This window comes from Stylophora pistillata, chromosome 1, assembly GCF_964205215.1.
Source record: "Stylophora pistillata chromosome 1, jaStyPist1.2, whole genome shotgun sequence".
Taxonomy (NCBI): Eukaryota; Metazoa; Cnidaria; class Anthozoa; order Scleractinia; family Pocilloporidae; genus Stylophora; species Stylophora pistillata.
This window is the reverse complement of record NC_142519.1, coordinates 16,158,796-16,181,609: the sequence shown is the minus strand read 5'-3', so window position 1 is coordinate 16,181,609 and position 22,814 is coordinate 16,158,796. Positions and strand designations below refer to the sequence as shown.

Here is a 22,814-nt window from a genome sequence, read left to right as displayed (position 1 = left end):
CAAAATCTGTTCATTTTCCAGCCCTAAACAAGACTTGTGATCCCGAGAGCCATACTTCATCGGGCAGTACTCCTTTTTCCCCCTCCTCCCGAGTGGTCCAATCCTTTAATTCATTTCCATGGATATTTTGCTTTGACGTCGGATTCTCAATCGTAAAATAAATGTTTTAAGTTATTATGAGAACACAAATAATTTTTATACGAATTGGACTTAGAGCATTCGACTGACAATTAATAACTATTCACCTAACTCTGATGATGAATTTGGCTCAGTTTGTCGAGAAGTCAGTCACCACCATCGACAACAATTCTTCTCAGGGATACTTTTACCCGGACGATCAGACTACATTATTAATTCTGATGAGAACCGTATTGAAGAATAGAAACGGTGTAATCTGTATAAGCGGACACGCACGCAACCCTCGATCACGGTATCCGCTCGATAAAGGGTGAATATATAGAACTGTGTAAGTCACATATTACCTGAGTTTATAAATTTATTTTTTTGATTTTTTCTATTAATTCTTCAGCTTTTGCTTTGAAATGTTATGTCTGCGTGGGTTCTGAAGATGCATGTAAGAAGAGCAAATTGGAAGAAAACAAAGCCCTCTTTTTACATACGTGTTTGCTCGGCGATAAATGCGTCAGATCCTGGTCTAAAGACAAAGACGCCGATGCCGTGGTTGCGAGTGGATGCACTTATCAATCGGTCTGTGACGCCCAAAAGTCCGCTTGTGATAAATTAGAAGATACTCTTAAGGATTACCATTGCGCCGTTGGCTGCTGTTCCGAAGACGGATGTAACGCCGGCTCACATTTCACTGCCAACATTATCCTGTTGGCCGTCTGCTCTTTCCTGGGCCTGGCACTGCTGGAGTAAGCCGTGGAAGGCGTTACCAGCCTGATTTTCCTTTCGTTTACTGCTCGTTTACACTTATTTTACATTTTTACTTGGCGTGGTAACCGACAGTTTTAAATGCACTCGGTTTTTAGGATAGTTCAGGCAATGCGGGAATCGCTAGTGCACATTTAGCGCTGTTGGCAGTTGTTATTATTTTTTTACCTATTCGCAGGTTTTCGCATTTTGTATCTTCATTCTACTTTCTATGGCTTGCATTTGTGTAAGTAAATCGATCTTTTATTTGGTAATAACTCTCTTAAAATATCTTTACAGTTCGGGGACTAGCTCTGATCTGGGTGGGAATGTTGATCACCAGCTAATAAAGGTCACTATTACTTGGCTGTCAATCTCATCCATCGTCCTCATATCTCACTTAGTTAGCGAATCACGGTAAATTACGTAAAACAGATCCCGCGCACTAGGTATATTCCTTCGTGATATTTACTTTTTACGAAATTATTTCCTCCTTCAAATTTCTTACTTTTGCGGCTAAGGTCAGGCAAAACAAAAACAAGACTAGTAATGTATTAAATTTTAGAATACCTACTTAAAGAATTAAAATTACACTAAGAAAGATAACTACAGAGAAAGTAGTCTTTAATAAGCAGAGAATTTGCAGAAGAAAGGGCTTACCTAAGGTACCGCCTCTAAGAGGACTACGTGTTCCTAGAGCGAGTTTTCTAATCACAAACTCAGTGCGGAGAACGGAAAGTATAAGTTGTTTACCCTTAAATTCACCTCAGACAAAAAAGTGATGAAGGTGCTAAATTGAATTTGAGAATTAAGATAACAATTATCCATAAAGTAAAACTGTACAGACCATGCTAAACCACTGTCGATTTGTTAAAACGACTGACTTGAATCGGACCAATCAAGAAAATAATTAGTTTTCGGTCACGACTTTTAGACCTACCAGTGCTCTACCCGTTTTTCATAACCTCAAGCTTAATATTTCCCTGTCTGGCCATAGTTAGTAGAGGTCTGGCCCTCCCACTGGGTATTTCGTGATAATGAACATTATTAAAAACTGGATCATTGGATAATGCAACTCAAGACTTTTTATCGGCTAAGTCATTATGGTATATGAGCCAGTATACCATAATCTACAAACATGGTAAGCGAACGCGTCAGCTTAAAATCAAAAGGGAGCTAAAAAAATCCGGTTTCTTCTTACAAAATAATAATTTCTTGGGGGCGTTTTTAATAAAATAATTATTCAACATAAAGGCGCGGCTTAAATAATGCGTGAGAGGACTGGGACGAGTTTCTTACATTGATTACATTGAAAATCTAAACATTTCAACTGAAATGTTACGGAATGAAAAGCTACCCAGTCAAGTTTGAGAGTTTTCAGCGGAAAAGTGTCCAAATCAGAGCTTTGCAGAAGTTACAAAAATTCCATACAAATCCTTAACATTTTTTGGCCTGTCTACCCAATCCATACAAACTCTCTATTTTAGGTGATATTTGAAGAGCTGTCATTTTGCCATTTTCCTCCTCTAAATACTTCTGTTCTTGCTTAAGACTCTCAAATTTAGTTGATCTTCCGTTTGAATATCTTAGTTTTTCAAACAAACGGAAAACAACCACACTCTTTCCCAGTCTTCTCATGTTTCTGTGATGGGGTATAGCTGAGATTGACTCGCGTTTCGCTGATGAGATTGTCCAGAAAAACGCAAAACAGTAATTAAAGCCTGGTTCACATATAATCGCTGACGATCGCAGACGATCGCACGATCACTGAAACCACTTAACCGAAGATCACGAATCGCATGTTCACATATGATCGCAGCCAATCGCAGCGATCTGTGACAACCGAGTCCATGGTTTACCATTGAGCGGCAATACAATGTAACTCCAGTCAACTAACATAAACGCAAAGGACGCTGAACTTTTAATAGGTGTTAACATTCTGCTTCTGTTGTCTTTACTTAAACGGAGAATCGCTGCCAGATCAAAGAAGAAACGTCGATTCTTGGCGCAGAAAGTCTTAAGAAAGAGAGAATTCTTTGCCAAAACGATTGAACAAAAAATCGTACTTTCTATTTTCTTCCACAAACTGTTCCGTGTCAATTTCACCTTCCATCTTGTCAAAACACACGCACGTGTAAAAGTTGATAAAACAACTGGTTGTCATGGTATCATGCCACTTGCATAGCATTATTGGACACATTCCAATCGCATGATTCCACAACTTTGTTCACATAAGATCGCACTCGATCGCAGACGATCGCAACCGATCGCACGCATAGAACATGGCTCTATTCCTGTGATCGCCTGCGATCGCGATTGCACTCGAGTGCGATCGCCTGCGATTGTCTGCGATCATATGTGAACCAGGCTTAACGAGAGGTTACCGGAAGAAATGTATCTTTCACCGCCTCTTTCATTTGATCTTTATGTTTAGTCTGAACTCTGGGCATATCGTCCGTAGAGCTAATTTTTTTTTTCGTCCGAAGTGCTTCCAAAATAGATTGCTTCATGTAAAATACATTGCGTTATGAACAGTACAGAGCAAAGTAAAATGCAAAATTTTCAGTTTCGCACCTTTTGGAATGATCATTATTTTGAAGTTGTCCAGCCACAAAGCTTAAAAATAGATGTTCTCTGTAGGGACATATGGTAACAGGTATTTCAAAAGAATCATGCATAAGATATCCCAAAGTTCAAGGTGACAATTATTAGGTAAATTATTGTAGACAGGGAGTTGTTAAATTTCCAGTTTTGATCGCTATCCTTTCGCCCGGATGGACAAAAGTTTAAGTTTAAGGAGAGGCGAGATAAATAATTGCAGAATTATGTGAACATTTCTTAAACGAGTGTCCCAGACTTTTTTCCATGGGCCCAAAGTGAAGGTATTGACTAATTGCTAGAGGAAGCTATTACACCACCCTTTGTGGAGCTTCTTGATAAAAAAACCTGATTTTTCAGTGCGATAAATTGGAAATGTAGTAATTAGTTCTTATTAACCGAGCGGGAGGTCTGTATGGGAGAATCTTGACCGAGGTCGCCAGCACAGACCGAACGCAGTGAGGTGTGTTCCGAGGTCAAGATTCTCCCATACAGACCGACCTAGCTAGGTTAATAAGATGTTTATTACATGGCTGTGTCTTATGTGCCAATTTTTTATATTCTTTGTACCTTTTTTTTTTCTAGACCGGCCTAGATGCCTGTCAAGATGGGAAATTCTAGACCGCTTTCAATTTTGATTTCAGCCAATCAAATTCGTGAATTCGGTAGTTCCCAGTCCTTGTGAGACAGCCATATAATAATCAACCATATTGCCTCAGCTGTTGACGTTTAGGTTGATTAACAACCCAAACAAAAGTTGAACGATCCAAGGCCAAAATAAATATTTGTACACAATGCATCACACATTTATCAAACCTCTTTTATCTTAAAAAATTAATGAACACCATAACGACTTACTTACCAATAGAGATTAAGTCCATTCTTTGTTACCGCCATCCACAATTGTTAAGATAATACTATTTTTTTTGTGAAATACATGACACAATCTTCTCTCACGCAATACAAACTCTGTTGGTGAGTACAATAAACAACTTCCATTATATTTAAGTGATCATACCAAACGATCCAGGGAGTTGTGTGTTGTCACTTTGAAGAGCTTTTGAGATCAGGCAACATTTAGATTTACGAGCCTCGAACATGAATCACCCTTTACTGACAGCATAGTTGCTGACAGTGACTTTTATCATATCGCTGGCCGTAGCTGGTAGGTTTTGACAATGTGTCTAATATTGGTCAATTAATTATGTTATCAGCTTTTTGGTTTTGCTCTTACTTTGAAATCTTTTGATCACATTAAGAACAATGACGTTGAAAAATGTCCATTCCGAGGTAAACGAAGCTGAACTCTCGGTAATTCCTGGAATTTAAGTGTTAGCTCGACTTCATCAGACAACTCGATTTCCTTGCTGATTGGGCTGCATTCGCCGTTCAGTATATATTGGTTTCATTGCTTCCTAAGCAGGGATAAGCTTTTCAGAAAACCCTTTCAATTCGTAAGCAGAACCTGCTAGTTCCCGTTTTACATACCCAGTCAAGTAATGCAAAATCCTTCGAATGGTTATCATCCCCTGCAATACATTGTTCTGTTTATTCCTAAAAATGCCGCCTTGTAAATGTTTTTTTTTTTTTGCGTAAAAAGAGCCACCATTTGTTTGAAATGTTTTTTACCTTTTATAACAGCTGTTGCTATGGTTGGACGTTTAATTACCACCATAGCACAAAAAGCCACCATTTCTTTGAAATGTTTTTTACCTTTTATAACAGCTGTTGCTATGGTTGCACGTTTAATTACCACCATAGCACAAAAAGCCACCATTTGTTTGAAATGCTTTTTTACCTTTCATAACAGTGTTGCTATGGTTGCGCATTTAATTGCCACTATGAACATAGAACGCCTTCGTTAGTATTGCATTGAAACTTATTCGAAGTCGAGGTCCACAAAAGCTGCGAATAAAGAACGAGGCTAATTTCCAGCCATCTTGACCGAACAAGCTTGGTTAATAAAGGATTTATTATATTGCAAAAAGATTTCGCTTTAATAAGAATTAGGAATGACTTGTTTATTTCGAGGGCCGGGAAAGAAAGCCAACTGTGTTTGTAGCACAACAAACTCACTTTGTAGCACAACAAACTCACGAGAGTCGTTTCTGTTTTCTTTGTTTTGACTATCTTCTGCCACTTTTTGCGTTTCCATCGTCGAGATTGTCCAAGAATTTCCAACTTAGTTCTATTCTATTTTCTATTTTCCATGCGCGGGATCAATGCGGGCAATCCCGAGCGGGCAAGAAGGGCCCATCTTGCCCGCTCGGGTAGCCAATTAGAACACAGGACTTGCTTCATCTTGCTCACAGGCACTGCGAGCGATGTAATAAAATTCTTTATTGGATTTGTGGTCTTATAACTTGACTGAAAACGGCTCGAACTGATTTCATATGCCACACTTCAATTACGAAAACTAAGAACTGTTTGAATGCTTCTCAAAACGAAGAAAATGCAAGTGGGATAAAAGTGCTTATTATTTTCGTTTTGATTAGCCGAATAAAACAATTTCTATTGGGCACAACCAACGCAAAAGCTGAACGGTCGAAAATGTAGTTAACCATCAGTTACCGAGTCTATCATAACAGTATACAGAGACATGCAAAATGAAGAAAATAGTCCATAGTAAGATGTTAGTCGGAGTGAAATTGTATTTTGAAGAAAATGGATGAGTTGGAAAGTACCTATTCCCTTCCAAGTAGCAAAACAGGTATCATGAGCTAGGAAACGGACCCCACCAGACGAACTAAAAGCTAGTATCGGGTACACTGATTTGTGTCGAACTTCACGAGCCAGGAGTATTGGCTTATCCGATAATCCCGAATCATCACGGTAAGATCATAATTATTTAACTCTTTTTCGTGGTGTCCTAGGAACACAATAGCAACCCAAACGGTTCAATCAATTCTTAGCGATCGCAGAGGGCTTGAAATTTTAGCCTTTTATTATTGCAACTGCCTAGTGTGCATGACGCCTTCTTAAGATTAAGATTAAAACGTCTTCGCACTTACCGTGCAGTTGCTTTTTTACATCGCAATACTTTAATTTCAGCCAGTTATGTAACATTGCCAATGTTATCTTATGGAAAAACAAAGATAGTTCAGAAGGCTCGTCTAAAATCAATTGGTTTCTTTGGAAATTTCAACTTGTATATTTTGAGGAACAATACTGATGCACGAGTCACGCTATTTAACATATGATAACTGTATACAGTCAAATCTGTATTAAGCGGTGACCCTGTATTACAACCTCGTTCCCAGGGCCCTTTCCCTTAGTTGGCTGTTGGGGAAAGGCCCTGGGGACGAGGCTGCCTGTATCAAGGGTCAGTTGTCGCAGTCCCGAATTTGTTTTCGCTTAGTCACCGAGAATTTCACCTCTAATTAGCCGTCACCTCTGTTGAACGGTGACGGGCAGACTGTTTTCGTTGTCTCCCACCTGTATTGAACGGTCCTTCAAGGCAGAACCAATAAAGAAAGAATAATCTTTCAGGCATTTTTAATCCATGTTTCTTTCCCAAAATCAAAATAAGTAGTTTTCTAAGCGATTTTCTCTATATTCAATTATGGCATGAAGTGGCGTTTAGTATATTTTCTTTTTTTTAGATAATTCCTCTAATCTGTGAAACCTGTATTGAGCAGTCACCCTATAGTTAAGCGGTCACCCTCCTGTATTTAGCGGTTACCCCGCCATTCCTCGTGTGTGACCGCTTATAATTCTCCACTGCAGGAGAGGTGAATAATGGTCTGAATTTACACTTGACACGTGATTTTGTTTCTCAGCTGCTCGGTAGTGCCTGTTAATCACTTCTAAGCTGGCCGATCAGCGGGTGCGAAAAGCATTATTCAGCTGTGTGGTATATACCAAAACCTAATAACTATTCGGGATGATAAAAAAAAAAATGCTACCAAAATTTCTGTACACAAGGAAAATATATTCCTAATACCTTTATTATTAATGTGCCTCTTATACACTCCGTTTTTTTAAGTTTGTTGAAGACAATTTTTTCATTTTTTTGTGTCATTAGGTTTTGCGATAAAATGCTATAGGTGTAGCGTTACGGTGAGGACGTTTGCGTAAAGAGCAAAATGGACGCCAACAAGGCCACCTATGTGGAGAATTGCACATCCAACATCTTCCTCACTTATAACAGGTGTTCCAGGGTCAGGAATAAGAAAGGTAACACTGTCTCTTACACAGCCTCTTGCAGTAACGCCGATCTCTGCAAGATATCCGAAGATTCTTGCAAAACCCTTAAGAACACTTTCTTGGCGGACGAATGTGATGTTAGTTGCTGTAAGACGGACGAATGCGACGTAGATTCTGTTGGGACCTCCAGCATCTTCCTGTGGATCGTCTCCTTTGTGCTAGGCCTGGCGACTGAATGAGGTGAGTTGTAGAGTAAGCTATGATCACCATTCAGCAGGATTATGAAACTTCCTCCTTCTTTATGCAAGAAGGATATTTCATATCACTCATGTACGAAGGTTTGAAAGCGTTTGTACAAGGCAACCTCATAAATTGTGAAATTGCATTTGTAAGTTTTATCACTTTAATAAAAATTTCTTTAAAAAAGATACAAAGAGATCGTTATTAGCAATCATACTTTTATGTTAACCAGCCGGACACTACGGCATTAAAATAAATTTCTATGAAATAAATTCGGACACCCAATCATAGTTACCCAACCATTGAGAGCATAACGGCTATGGAGTGCTAGTGCCTGTGAAAATTGGTTATTTTATTCGACGCCAAATGTGAGACATTTTTGTCATACCTTCCAACGCAAATATGTTTTCTGATCGTAGGAGAAAGTGTCACGTGCCATGGATCAAAACTCGCCAACTCCCTAGTGCGTACAAAACTCACCATCTCCCTAGGAAAACAACGACGTGGATTTTCGACTCGCACGTGATCGGGTCGTGCACCTTTAAACTTCAGCAAATTTGCGTGCCAGCCCCCGCCAAAAGAAAACATGATTTGCACTCCTGAGGTGACACCCGAATTTGATTTGATACATTTGTTAGCTGGGAACCATGACAAAGCGCTGAATGATTGGCTCCAAGGAAAGCAGAAAGTTTTTGTTCCTCTCGACCCTCAATGCTTCCCTCAGCCCTGCCTCAAGCAACATTGAAGGTTCCCGGGGAAACAACACTCACTGGGCCGACTATTTAGACAAATTCTAATCCAAATCATGGTTTCAAGCATCAAAGCGCCTTAAGATTTCTCGACAAGAGGGTTGATTTAATCAAATAAATACCCTAAGCTAACCTCGGCCCTCTTTACGCTCTTCACAAAAATAAAGTCTTCAGACAAAAGATTCACCAAATCATCCTGTCAATAAATTTCTAACAGGTGTCATAAGAGCCAAAGAAGTGCAGTCAAAAACTTTTGGGATCGAGTAGTCTTGTTGGTTCTTAGCTACTGATATCAAGTATGAATATTCCACCCACAAACATGGGTCGAATTTTGATAGCAATGACGATTCCACTCTCACTGTTTGAAGCTGATAAGCATTCTGAGACGTGGGGTTATCTTGGAACTCTTTTAAAATGGGATTCTTGCTATATCAGCCTTAAAATGAACAGGAACTCAGTCGTGGATTCATTCACAAGCTCAGTCGGTTATCCAATCACAAGAGTCAGTTTGAATACACTCTTTGCTTTACTGCTGCTCCTATTTCATAAACCCTTAGTGTTGGACAGCGAGCTTTTTGAACTCCGAAGATTTGAAGCGAAAATGCACACAAGCAATATGTTTAAACTCGGTGAAAAATCAGGAATACAACTCTAGCTGTTTAATTGTCTCCTTAAGGAAGTTGGTGAGTTTTGTTCACCTAGGGAGTGCACTCAGGGAGAAAGGCATTCCATTGCAGACAGAATGTCCAGATGGTAAGATATGAAGTCAGAAATGGAAAAAGTACTCAAAAAAATATTAATCTCGATATATAAATCATTATTGATTCGAAAAGTTCAAATAACTGATTCAATAAAAATATAAATTGAAACGACACGAGCCATAGTGGTACTTTGGAGGGACACAGTTTCGAAGTGGCGAAAAGGCGACAAAAAAAACCTTCCAAGTCAAGAAAATGGGAGAGAACGCTGATTAGTGGTGATACCAGCTTGTTGATTCAACCGCATGGGATTGAGGCAAGAGTTAAAAAGTGGCTATATGTTGGCTACCTGACACTGGAGCAACTTGCAAAATATCCAAACTGTGTTAGATTCAAAATTTTACATAACATTAATGAAACTTTTTGTGCGAAAACTAAAATATATACTGACGCGAGGGGACTGAACCCTACTAAACAAATGCCTTCAGATGATTTAAAGAAAGGCGGATACTTAGAAGTTTGTCAGTAATGGCTAATATGAACGCTCGTCCAATATCAAAGTTTCTGTCATTTCCACTCCACCTACCCCTCTTAAGCGCAAAATATTTGGATCACTAGGTGACAGTACGGTCTGAGCTGAGAAATTCTGTCTCATTCCTTGAAATTTTATTCTGCTGGAGACAGATAACAGAGATGAGGGACGAATGACGTCGTCATCCTCTTTTTTATTTTCGTAGTACTAGTTGTCATCGTGCTTTTTCAATAGATTATTATATAAATTGAAGTATTTCTCTTTGTCATCAAGGTTTGCGATGAAGTGTTATCAGTGTCTCGGTCCTGAAAAGCCTGCCACTGAAGAGTTTGCCTCGAGGACCTCTATTTGAAGGATTGTGACGATACCTCAGTTTACGACAGTACAGGTGCATGAAAACCTGGACAAATTAAGGAGACGCTACGTACCGTTGTCACAAACTCTTGTAGTAACGAAGCGCGTTGTAACTACGGAAAAATCAACTTGCGTCGACTTTGCGTCGACATTAATAACAGTGACATTATTTGGGAAGGTACTTGGTGAAATCCTTCCTACATGCATCAATACAGAAGAACATATGGGAATACATGGTCATTTGCATTCATTAACATACATTAAGGATTACACCAAGTACTTACCATTATTTGCGCGCGGTTGGCTGCTGCACTGATGATGGCTGCAACGCAGGCTCGCCTATGGTCTTCAGCCCGCCCAGTTCCTTGCTTTGGTGAATTAGACCACAGACCCAGCCCAACTGCTATCTAGCACTAGCACCCACTCTATTGCCTGGTTGAAGACCTTTAGGTATATTTAATCAAGTTTGACGGGCAATATTACGCGTGCACGACAATGTAGATTTATAGAGCTGAAACGAGTCTTCTTTTGTAACTGAGCTTAGACAGTCTCAGTAAGGCAGTGTTCTGTAAATTTTTGCCAGCACAACTTTCTGGTGAAACTATTTTGCAAGAACCTGATCCAAGATGGTAAAAAGTCCCTAGTTACTTCACAATGATAAACTAGCATCCGTAGTGAATTGCTTCCCAGTAAATCACAGACAAGGATATTATAGTCTCCTTCTAATTCTAAAAACGATCAGTGAACGCCACACATTTAGGAGAGGAAAAAAAACCTTTCGATTTCCACCCAGTCTGCTCATGATCTTCCCTTTCACGCTTAACTTTTCTTATCACATGACCAATAGTCAGTCTCTAATGCAAGTGTTGTAAAGCGTTTTCAAGGCTCGATATTCCAAGCATTTTTAGGTTTACCTTTTGTTTTATTAAGTCTCGCCTTTTCGCCCCTACGTGCTATTTTGATGAATCTATAGTTTTGATCATTTATTTTTAGTGTGTACTTGAACTTGGCTCAGTACTTACCGTGCTAGACATTTTAATCCCTTGTTATGGTTGAAGATAACTAGTTTGCTAGGTGGTCATGTTTGAGTTGGTAAAACTGACCTTGGGTTTTACCAACACTGAACATCCTGTTTTGGAAGTTCCCACGGTTAGCTAACCCAAACATGTCTGTGATTTTTGTATTTAATACTGGAGCACTCCTTGCTGAAAGTAGTAGAAATAAGCAGTGGAACAAGAGAGAGAATAAAGAAGAAAATTACAGAGTCTCAGTACCTCTGGTTAATTTGCCAAGCGAGTGGTAAAACCCCTCAACACAAGAACCAATCACGCGAATCTCTCGAATGCTCTCTTCAAGAAAGATCTAACTTGTATGATTAAGAAAATCCGATTAAAATTATCTGACTGGAGCTCCGATTTCAAGTTTAATCGTTTACGAATAAGATTTAGGAAAGGAATGTTTTTTATTGGGGGGGGGGTGGGCCGGGGCTTCGGAGGGGAGGGTCATTAGTAAATATTTTACAAATTGGGGAGGGTCAAACCTGTTTGATACGCAGCCGGGGGAGGGTCATAGTTTTTTCTTTTTTTTGGCAAGGAAAAAACTACTCCATGTCGGTTAGTTGACTTTTAATTATTTGTTACCAAACACGCGAAGTGTACAGAAACATAAAACTTATATATACAGGCAAAGCTACCAGACTAAATCAATCTACATCATTTTAAACAGATGTCGACATATTATGGCAAAAAACTATCTTGTCCCAACTAACGTAATTGTCTCTCTCGACCCGTGCCCACTTTCGTCCATATTTTGACGTCGGTAATGTTTCCGCGCGGGGCTCTGGTATAAAATTAGCGTCCGCTGACGATTCGTTGCTTGAGCTACTCGGGCTTGAACCGACAACTCGATCTACCACATCACTTTGCGAGTCAGTTTCCACCTCGGAAAGTGACGAGGTCACTTGTTGCTCTACATTTCTGAGTGGGGGCTTCCGAGGTTGTTGACGCCCCATTAAATTTTACAGCAAGCTACCAATGTGCGCTTTTATCGTTGCGACTTTTTCAGCTTTCTTCCCGTTGAAGGTGATCTTGTGATGGGAAAAGTACAAGGATAGTTCGTCCACCCTCAACGACGACAGCTTATCGGAGTTGTACAGTCCAACCCAGTCAATGTCATTGTACTCCCGGTTCAGCCGTTCCATTCGCTCCAGTTTCAGTCTCCTCATTCTTCTTCTCCTTGCGCATTTTTATCTGGGCAAGGTGCTCAACATACTCCGCTACAAGCTTTTCGGGGACAACGTATTTATCTGAAAACCGTCTAATAGCTTCACTGTCCCTACTGACCAGTTCACTTTCCTAAAACAATCGCTTAATCTGAGCTCGAGGCTGGAAGTCATCCGGCTCACGGCCATCGGTGGGAGTTGCACTCCAAGAGAGATAATGGAAGTTTGGTAGCTTGCCATAGTCGGGATATGGTCGTCGAGTTGGAAGTGGAGCGCTGGTAGTCTCATCCTTCTCGCAAAATTTACATAGTTTGCCACTTCTCTCCTTACACGACATTCGCCTATACTCAATATAAAGCTCACCTTTCTCACAAAATGCTATTTGAGAACTCAGTATATTCGCCCTTTGGGTTCGGGAACCACCCCAGATCGTCATCTTTCCACTTCTCTGGACTTGTACTTTCACTTGTTCCCGCACCCGATGTGCTACCAAAGAGTCAGAGGAGTAGCGGGCATCCTTTTTAGAATGGTGAGTCGGCAAACAGCCACAATAGCCACAAGTTGCTACATCTGACCTCATGAAATCCTGGCATTCTCCACAAGCGCATTTCCCTCTTTCTATTCCTCGCACATCTTTGCCCATTTTCAAGTTTTCACCATGCAACGCCACGCAATTAACTGATTTGTGCGCAGACACGGTTATGTGAGCAACACTTCCGGTCAGTTATTTTCACTTCCGGTTATTTTTGTCTTGGAGGAGGTGAGGGGGAGGTTCAGATCCTTATTGTTTAGGCATTTGTGAAGGGTCATGCATTAATCCAATTTGGAAGTGGGAGGGCCACGACTTTTTTGGCAAAAAATTTCTAAAATACCCCGGCCCACCCCCCCCCCCCCAATAAAAAAACGTACCTTCCCTAACTGTTTCAAAACAGTTGTCATAAATTATTATCGTAACTTTGTGTGGCGGTGAAATGGATCCGTTGGTTGTCGAAATTTTTTTTATGCTGTTGCAGTTTGATTTTTTTATATTTCGTAACATTTTACGGGTTTGGGGCTAACCGTTTAGATGAGACCTTCCCAAAAATAAACTGTTTGCTACACAGATGAGTATGCAAATCAAGAATATCAGGTCACTTCCCCAACAGTCAGAAAATAGTTCATGCAATATTTCAAGTTTTTCTAATTTTATTAAATGGATCACGGTGACCCATTTAATAAAATTATTCGAGCGGCATGTTCTATTTTTACCTTTTATTTCGGCGGTCTACAAACTTTCTTACAATATATCATGATCAGTCCTACTTCCAAGGAAATTCTTGATGCCACTATTATAAACATAGATTTATCATTTGCATTTTAAATGCTAAGCTACTTTAACTGAGCTGAAAGCCTTTTTTATTTTAATAATTAGTGGTAGCTCGTGGAGAAAACATGTACAACCTACGTTTCGTTTCGGAGTAAAAATGGGCATTCGCAAGCTTAGTTAGAGAGATTTCTTTGGCAAGTAAGTAACAATTACGTTTTTGTCGTAAAAAGTGTATCGTGGAATATCTTCTTAAACTCTGGCCAGTGGTTTTATTTTGATGCATAATGTTTATACTCTGTACCGCAATTTCACTGGTAAATTAAAGTTTAACACCGGGAGTTGGCTGTTATGATTAGTGCTTTTTTAACAGTGACTTGTCGGTTCCTTAGGCTGCAAGGAAGAATCTTTTAGAACTGAAAAATTTCTTCTCAGGTATTCTTTTCAATTTATTGAACTGGTTGGCGATAACTTTATGCGGACCCGCATGTCGTATACATAGTATAACTGTACTGACAGCTGGTACTAGGATTAACGTCTTCTTTATTGGTCTGGTGCAATGTTTTGACTAAGTAGTAGACTGTTCTATGCATTCTTATCCGACCAACCTAACCTAACATGATGACATGCCTTGTTTTGGAGATTGAAGTCGTTTATAGTTGTCAAGATGTGCTTGTAAACGCCACTTAACACTCAAATCTAGGCGTCAAAACGGTACTTCAATAAGGCGCAGCCTAAAAGATACTGGTGTATAAATAACAGAATAAAATCATAGAATTCGATTTGTCGATCAAACTTAAGTGCAATACTGTTTAGGAACATATTCCCAAGTTTATGCTTGTCTTAAGTCTCAGAATGACCACACATTTCGATTAATTAAGAAATGTATCTAAAAATTACGGAAATAATTAATGCATGGTTGAATCCACGTATTGCCTAAATTTCGAAAAAAACGAAGTACAATACTTTTCTTTTATAAGAAAATCTGACAGCAAAACTATTCGAGCAAAGCAATTTTGTTTCGTCTCTGTTTATAGTATATTAGACTAATTTGCCAACGACAAAATCTTTACGATGAATATCGATGATAAGTGTATCATTTTAAAACCCCATTTTATTAAGTCATCTGCTCTCAGTTGCTTCTATTATTATGCTAACTTTGAATAATGAATTCAGCTACGAGAACAAATTGTTATTGAAATTTAAAAATAAGAACAGCTGTCTTAACGAACAGAAGAAAAACTAAGCAAAATCACCATCGACAACGTCGAATTAATCAAAATGAAAACATTAGACCTTAAGCGTTAAAGCTTTTATCTTCAGTTTTTGTTCATGCAACTGCGAAAGCAAACTTATTTCGTTGTGTACTATTGGTCCTTCTTCTTTTATTTTTTTTAACAGCTTTATAAAAGCACGTCAATTTTCCATCATTGTAAGGTATACAATAAATCAAATATATTTTTGTAGTCAGGTTACCGACTGACAGAATTGCAAAGATGTTTTATGTCTGCCCGTGACCTTAGCTTGATAGTAAGAAAAGATAGCAAATAAAAGGAATTTGCTTTCCACTTAATGTATCAATTTTTCCACTAAAAATAAACTTTTTACAGAGGAAGTTCAACTTAATTAAGGATGTCATCTGACTTCGTTATATTCACACTAGATCAGAATGATTTAAAAACAGTTTTTGCCCGTCACCGAAAAAATAGGAGTTTAGTTATTCATAATCATTATCGTTTTTCATTGCAAGCTATTCTTATGGCGGTTAATGCAGAGTTTTTGGACTATGAAACGAATTTAAGATTCTGAATGTCACATTGCTGGTGGATGTGTATCACATTTTTAAAAGTGTGCAGTTCTTAGTTGCAACTCGTGATCTCTCGACTATGTGTTATTAGCTTATGACGTCATAATTACAATAAGATATGTAAAGTCTATAAAATCGTAGTTTAAGAGCACAATTTTTAAGATATATACAAGCTCTAAGATATATTATGTCCTTTACGGGTAACTCCATTCTCGGTGAGAGCACTATCCGCAGCATTAAAAAAGACTATCGTCATTTTAGTGAAATTTATTTAAGACAATTCAAGCTAATTCATGAAGATCTCTTTTTCACTGTTATTATTATTTTCCCTGTACGGATTACCAAATATCAAAATACCGCACCTCGGTGCTTTGATGTCTTTTATAGCCAATTTACAAATTTCAGTGGTCGCTAGTTTCGCTGATGATAAAAAGAAAAGCGAAATTTGCTAGTTCTGTTAGTCTTTTGTTTTTCTTCCTCTTCTCGCGAATGGAAAAATAATTAACGTTGTAGCTTTTGACAGTTGCCAGGTAATCCTAACCAGACTCTACAAGAATTACTCTTGGCTTTGTCACATGTTCAATTCTTTTTTTCTACATTTTCTAATTTCAATTATAGGACTCCTTCCTGCGGTTGTCTACCGCTGTTTTTCGATCACTTTATATCATACCACCACAAAGAAATCTTCAGTGGGAACAAAGGAAACGCTGAGATAAAAATTACAAAAGGGCTTTGAAGGTCAAATGAATTTGATTGTGTTTAAAACAACGTTACCGCGAATTGACTCCGAATATGCATAATTGTGTGGTTTCGTTTGTTTCTCCAACTGACAGGCTAAGATCAGTTGCTAGTATAACGTTGTAAAACTCAGCCGAGACAGCTTAAGGTAAGTGTAGTCCATAAACATTTCCCTTTTGGACAAAGTAAACTACAATATGACCAAAATCATGATAAACTACAGGAATCATGGAAAGGAAAACAATCTCTGAGATCCAAGGACAGGGTTTATCTGTTTTGATTTGTGCTTACCACAATCCTGTCTGATGAAGAAATGCTTACATAGGAAGAATTGAGAGTCTTAAAAAGAGGCAATCGAACTGATAACAAGATGCCACTTGCGTTATTCGCTATAAGCGCTGTACATAGACTATGCAGCCTTGCATGCGTGAAAAATATTCCTGTACAGATTTTGCTTTATTGTTTGCCACTGACAGCTAATTATGTATTGCGATTTCATTAAAGACAACAGTGCAACTGACTACACACTGTAAGATCTTGATGGAGATCAATCACTCCAAACAGGACCTTATCAAATCTATATTTGGTTTCTTGATTCTTGTTTGATGATAAACGACTTCGGAGCCCCCCTAACTCTGGGGCTCTCCTTCAGAGACTCTTGTATGCCGGTTGTTTGTGACACGCAGGTTGAAGATCAAATAAGTAAATCTAAATTTTGAATTAAGGGACTGATAAACACGAGTTCTTCTAAATCGGTTCTCGAATCTTGAAACTTATGCCCAAATTTTTCGACCTCGTAGTATTAGATCGGTTTTTTTTTTCGCCATTTGCTCCTTTTTGAATTTATCAATTTTATGTTAATTTTCGATTCTCTTTTCAGTTCCAACTGCTAACCTATTGCATTTTCGGTTTTCTTCATTTTCGAGGTGATTTCAAACATCTCAAAACACGTTTAGAATATCTGCTTGTGGAGATGAAGGTAAAATAACTTCAGGTTTCCAATTCACTTAGATCCTGCAAAATGATGTCGCACTGCAAGTGTGCGATCAATCTCATAGATAGCAGGGCTATATATTTTCCCTGGTGTGATAAAAAAACCCTGAGATTTAAAAAATCGATCCTGCAAAATGATGTCGTGCCGCAAGTGTGCCATCAATCTCATAGATAGCTGGGTTATTTTCCCTGGCGTGATAAAAAAGAAAAACCCTGAGATTTAAAATATCGATCCAGCAAAATGATGTAGCACCGCGAGTGTGCGATCAATCTCTTTTTTCTTAGTGTGATAAAAAAAAACCCTGAGATGTAAAGAACCGAATCCTGCAGAATGATGTCGTCCCGCAAGTGCGCAATCAATCTCATAGCCCCATGGCAAGCCAGTTTTTAGTTATCGTTCGAAGGCCGATTAGCACTAACCCGGGGTTAAATTTTAATCCAGGTTTCTTTGTTTCTCGATTCAAGAGCCTTCTTGGGATAATTTTCCCTTTAGAGCATCCAATCATTAAATTTTAGATAAAAATAATTAAACTTAATTTTCTTCTAAAGCTTTAATTTCAGATCTGAAATCAAAATTCATGCTAACCCTGGGTTATCTAAACCCATCTTTGAACAACCCGGCCCAGAGCAATTCCATATTTATGCTGAACACAATCTACTTAGCTTGTGCACAAACAAGAGTTCCAGTTGCGGTAAGCTGCTCTGGGCTGAGGCTTCCTCAGTTTTGCTTTCTTCTGAACTGAAACCAGGCATTGTAGAGCCCTTGGTATAAATTTCACTGATATTTCATAATAGTTAAGTCAAGTCAAGAATTTTCCCAGCATGCATTTATGATATTTCCAAGTTTCAACAAAGTCTTTACAGACTTAGATATCTCCAGTTCATAATCTTGCTGATGATAGCAGCTTGTGCGATATTTTAAGTTATATTGACAGGACTTCAATTGCATAATGTTTACGATCTCCAAGTCCATTAAAAAGAATTACCAAAAAAATTAGAAAACGTTTTCGGACTTTAGACGTACAGTTGTCAAAAACGATCATGCTGTTCATTTCATCGCCTTATCAATGCCAGCCGAGAGAACCATCTTTGTAAAAGTTTCAAGTCGGAATATCCGTATTGTGACTGTAAAGGACGTCTTCTTGCTTCATATTGTAGTGCTTGGTCCGTAAAAAAGACGAATATGCACAACATTGGTTCCGTTCTTAGCTGTAGAACTTCTGTGATTTGAAATTTTTTCACGGCAAAGTTGGATATTGCACTTCCAATGAAGATGTGGATCTTCGAAATTTGGATAATCTTGACCAATTTTCCTTCAAAATCGCAGAAATCAAGTCTTTCGAAATATGTCACTTCATGTTCAGAATAAACAAAATTAATTTTACGAAATTACTTGCAGGCAAAAATTAGCAATGTTAAGATAGTTTGTTTTCAATTATTTCGAGAAATTTAATTACGTAATGATCTCATGTTGCAGGTTCAATGCAAATGACATGTAGATTGTTTCTGATGAAAGTACAGTATGCTGGGTCCGCATCAAAAACATGAGCGAATTTAAGCATCGATTAGAAGACAGATGTACGTTACCATGTTCTATGGTGTGCAAGAACTGCCCGGACTACATGTACAATTTTGAGACGTTGAGAGAGACCTGGACACGAGCTAGTCGCGAACAAGGGAAAAACTGCTACGAACGAATTAAGTATTATTTCAATCATTCTTTCGATCGCCATTTGAAAGAAATGATTTTTGTGGTAGCCTACGGTCTCGATCACAACGCTGGAATTTTCCTGGATTTCAAAGGGTATGAATTATTTAAAGAAAAGATGGAAAAAGCAGCAGAGATGACAAAAAATTTGCCTGATGTTGAACCAGTTAAATTATCCAGGAAAACACCGCAAATAATGCGAGTCTTTAAAACCTTGAAAGATTTCGTCATCTTCAATGACCAGTTGCGACAGAAAAATCGTTCCATTGCTCGTCAAAGGCACATCAACGGAGTGCATTCACTTCAAAGGATAAATGAAACTATTGACCAGAAACCACCCTTATTTTTAGCTTTCAACGTCAAATTTTTTGAGCAAGACTACACAAAAATCTTGCAAATTGGGTACGTAGTGTTTTCGTTGGAAAGTGAGCAGGACGGTGAAAACAGTCATCTATTCTTAGTAAAGGAAAATATATCTTTGTTAAACAATAATACGCAGTTAGAGAACTACGACACCTCTTTATTTCGCAATGCAGAGGTTGCAAGACTAACTGATATAATAACCAAGCTGCAAGTACACATTTCGAAGGTTGATTTTTTGATGACCCATTCAACATCTACAGAAGATATTCGTAGCTTCCTCAAGTCTCAAGGCCTTCACGAAGAACACAAGGAAATTATTGATACACTCACTCTCTATTCTGTTTTTTTTCCTGACTCTCGAAAAAACAACAGCATAGAAGACATTCTGATTAAGCTGGAAATTCCGTGTGAAATTCGCAGACTTCAAAACGCTGGTTACAACGCCTTTTGCATCATGAAGATTTTTCTATCGCTTCTTAAGCAGGAATACTGTGAATGCCTTAAATTATGAGCTTATCAAAAGCTCGTGATCGGTATTCGCCCGTGCAAAAGCTTCGTCGGCTATTTTAAGTCCGTTCTTGCAGCAGAACTTCCCAGGGAAAATCTTTTAAGTTAATCATCTTTGTTAGATTGTTTTTTAAAGACATTGCACAACTAAGAAAGAGAGAAAAAGTGAACAAAACAAACGTTGGACCACAATAGAAGACTTTTTATCATGATTTATTTTCACAAGAAGTTTGATCGTGTGTAAGTGCTTCATCCATTTTCCTTTCATGGGTAAAAAATCTACAAACTTTGGTTCACATCTAGACGGGTGGGGAAGGGAGAATTGGAGCTCTCACAGCGCGCTATATTAAGAATTGGCTAAGGAGAGAGGGTCGGTTAACAGTTAAATAACAATAAAAAACAAATACACATTATTAAACATTGGACAGAAATAGACGCTGGCAACTCAGAAAATCAACAGTTTAGGTTGTTACATAAAAAATATGTAATTTTATCTTGGTATTGTAATTTTTAATAAAAGATTACATTTTTTATATTTCTGGTGTGAATTTTCATTGCTGATATCTTTAAGTTGATTTTTTTGTGTGGGCTACATATTTTTCCCCTTACGAAAATTAGCGGTTTGATGGACGCTTTTCCAGTAAAGAACCCCCAAGTTTAAATTACATTTGAGTGTTGGCCTATTACATCATTCAAGAAAGAAAAAGCACAGTTTTAAGTACAGATGTTTGAATATTTCAATATTTTTGGAAATTAAATTTGGCTTCCTGATTCCCAATATTAAAACAGTAAACAGTGCTTACAATTAATTAAACATTTTTAATGGATTTATATATAAGTTTATACAAGATAATACTTTAACTTGTAAAAATGACAGTGGCTAACACCTTTAATAACAATATCAAAAACAAAAAATAATTTGACTAGTAAAATATTTTATGGCTGAGTTGAATCACATTACCAATGGATGGACATGTTAATGTATGGTTAACTATTCATGTTAATGAATGGTGATGTGCATATTCTTTTTGAGAAATCAAGAAGACAGCATTGAATTCAAACCAATAGAAGCAATCCCTAATAGATGTAGATCATGAAATCATTTTGAAAACTTGAATTTGTAAGCTGTCGCTTCAGACAGAGCTCAAATGTGCATTCTCACATGCATAACTCACAGTAATTCTAAAGAATACAGCTACCTTCAGGGCTCGACACTAACTTTTCAACTTACTCACCAAGTTGCTAGTGACATCTTATATGTTTTTAGGTGTAATGACGATTTCACTCTGTTTACTAGCCAAACTGGCTAGTGGAAACTGAAAACCAGTAGCCAAAACTGAATTTCTACTAGTCTGTGGCTAGTGGGCTACTGTTAGTGTCGAGCCCTGTACCTTAGATATCATAAGATTGCACAATCTCCCATCTTTGTACACAAAAACTCTCTATAATACAGTGATATCACAGGAAGGAATGTTCAGCTTGCATTGTTATAAATTTGGAGTGAGATCATGTAAATCTACCATTAACAAAACCAGAAAGGAAAATGCTTGTAGATCCAAAAATTCAATACCTGCAATGATACATACATTGAATAATTAAATAATTCACAGATACATAACTGTTACAGAATATGTTTCAGGGGCCACATGACCTGGTTTAACCGTTCCCAATATACTTCTCAGTTTCATATAGTTTAAGATAGGCAGTTACTGATCCTACAACTTTCTCGCTCTTCTTTGTTCGAGTTCAGAAGTCTTTCCTTTCATTTCCTCTACTTGCATTGCATATCTCTCTCTTATGTATCTAAAAGCCTGTGCATTTGCAAATGGCAAACCTGTGACAGGGTCTTGATATCGAGCTGGTGACCCTGTGACTGGACAGTACGTCTTGTGTGGAACTTTAAGTTTTTTGGTAGGAAAATATGCAGAGGGAAAATTCTTTGCGTCTGTGAAAATCAAAAAATTCCTGCAACACCTCTTTGTTGAATCTACATTCACTTCTTCATCTTCATTGTCATCAACCTTCACCAGAGGCTCTGAAACTTCTACGACTGGCATGGACAGAGAGTGGAAGCGGATAATGGGTCCCTTCAATGCAACCTTCTGGATTTTTGTTTTCTTTTTATCGGCCTCCAATTGTTGATAAGCTTGCAGCGAAGCCACGTTCTCCTCTTCCGTTATTTTCGCCTCTGCCAAAAGTTCTTCTTGAGTAAGGCGCCTCATGTCGAGAAACTTTTTCGGCTGCTTCTTTTTAAGCAAGTTCTTTTTCTCCTTCTCAAGTTTGAAACGATTCTTCGTTGCTTCGGCGCGTTCAACAGTAAGCGCCCTAGTTGATTTTCTCACGCCTTCTCGAGGAGCGTCCTCGAAACTTTTCCGTTTTTTCGCTTCTGGCTCTTTAGTAGCAGTTGAAGGACCTGTATCTTTCTTCGGAGCCTTATACGGTTTGATTACCAGCTTTTTTCGCTTTTTTACTGGTTCGTCATCTGCCTGATCGTCTATCACTTCATCTGTCTCAGAGACGCTAAAGTCGGAGTCAACAACGTCCGCTTCTTCTTCCTCAGTAGAATACTTCTCATCCCCGGATTCTTCTTCAAAACCTCCAAAAGCTGTTTTGTAAAAATCATCAACTTCTTGTTCATCTTCTATCAGTTTCGACATCAAGTTTCCAGCATTTCGCCGGGTTTCTCTGCCCACGACGAGACTCTCTACTTTATCCGCCATTTTGAACGGATACAAGTGAGCTTGCGCCTGCAAAGATCAGCGGCAAAAAAGGTACAAAGCAAAGAGATAAAGGGAGGGGTAGGTAGAAATATGGAAAAGGGACACACAATAAATCGTTGAAAACTTTTCGGTAGCATAGCTCTCCCGATAAACTTCTTAGAAAAAGTATCAATTATCTTGTAAGATAGCTAAAACATCGATATTTTCTTTCATTTCTCTCTTTTTTCTTTTCTGAGTCTTAAATTTAACTGTTTACAGAAAACT

At 38.3% G+C, this 22,814-nt stretch overlaps 3 protein-coding genes, 1 long non-coding RNA gene and 1 pseudogene across 10 annotated transcripts in view; 3 read left to right on the top strand and 2 right to left on the bottom strand.

Annotated features, from left to right (window-relative positions):
* The window catches only part of LOC111346975 (uncharacterized), a 51,201-nt gene extending 49,964 nt beyond the window's left edge, over positions 1-1,237 (top strand). For all 3 annotated transcript variants that reach the window (XM_088740794.1, XM_088740775.1, XM_088740789.1), the window contains one exon: positions 530-1,237. In XM_088740794.1, the coding sequence (XP_088596920.1) occupies positions 530-879 (350 nt within the window). In that variant the 3' untranslated portion in view covers positions 880-1,237. The remainder of the gene's footprint in view (positions 1-529) is intronic.
* A 6,962-nt stretch (positions 1,238-8,199) lies between these two features.
* Positions 8,200-11,455, top strand: LOC148741418 (uncharacterized). The gene is made up of 2 exons (XR_015991777.1): positions 8,200-9,359; positions 10,110-11,455. It is a non-coding gene; the product is annotated as an uncharacterized LOC148741418 (long non-coding RNA).
* Positions 11,456-11,653: 198 nt separating this feature from the next.
* Positions 11,654-12,917, bottom strand: LOC148741417 (uncharacterized; annotated as a pseudogene).
* Positions 12,918-13,824: 907 nt separating this feature from the next.
* On the top strand, positions 13,825-20,365 carry LOC111336109 (uncharacterized). Of its 5 annotated transcripts, XM_022942141.2 has the most exons (3): positions 13,837-13,915; positions 16,355-16,407; positions 18,730-20,365. In XM_022942141.2, exon 3 carries the CDS (start codon positions 18,797-18,799, stop codon positions 19,832-19,834), a length of 1,038 nt encoding a protein of 345 aa, XP_022797876.1. In that variant the 5' UTR covers positions 13,837-13,915; positions 16,355-16,407; positions 18,730-18,796; the 3' UTR covers positions 19,835-20,365. The 5 variants fall into 5 exon arrangements, with proteins under 5 accessions (XP_022797877.1, XP_022797876.1, XP_022797875.1 ...); XM_022942142.2 differs by lacking the exon at positions 16,355-16,407 and having other exon boundaries at positions 13,825-13,915; XM_022942140.2 differs by lacking the exon at positions 13,837-13,915 and having other exon boundaries at positions 15,723-16,407.
* Positions 20,366-20,629: 264 nt separating this feature from the next.
* LOC111336110 (vacuolar protein sorting-associated protein 72 homolog) lies at positions 20,630-22,576 on the bottom strand. The gene has a single exon (XM_022942143.2). It carries the CDS (start codon positions 22,548-22,550, stop codon positions 21,546-21,548), a length of 1,005 nt encoding a protein of 334 aa, XP_022797878.2. The 5' UTR covers positions 22,551-22,576; the 3' UTR covers positions 20,630-21,545.
* Positions 22,577-22,814: the final 238 nt, after the last annotated feature.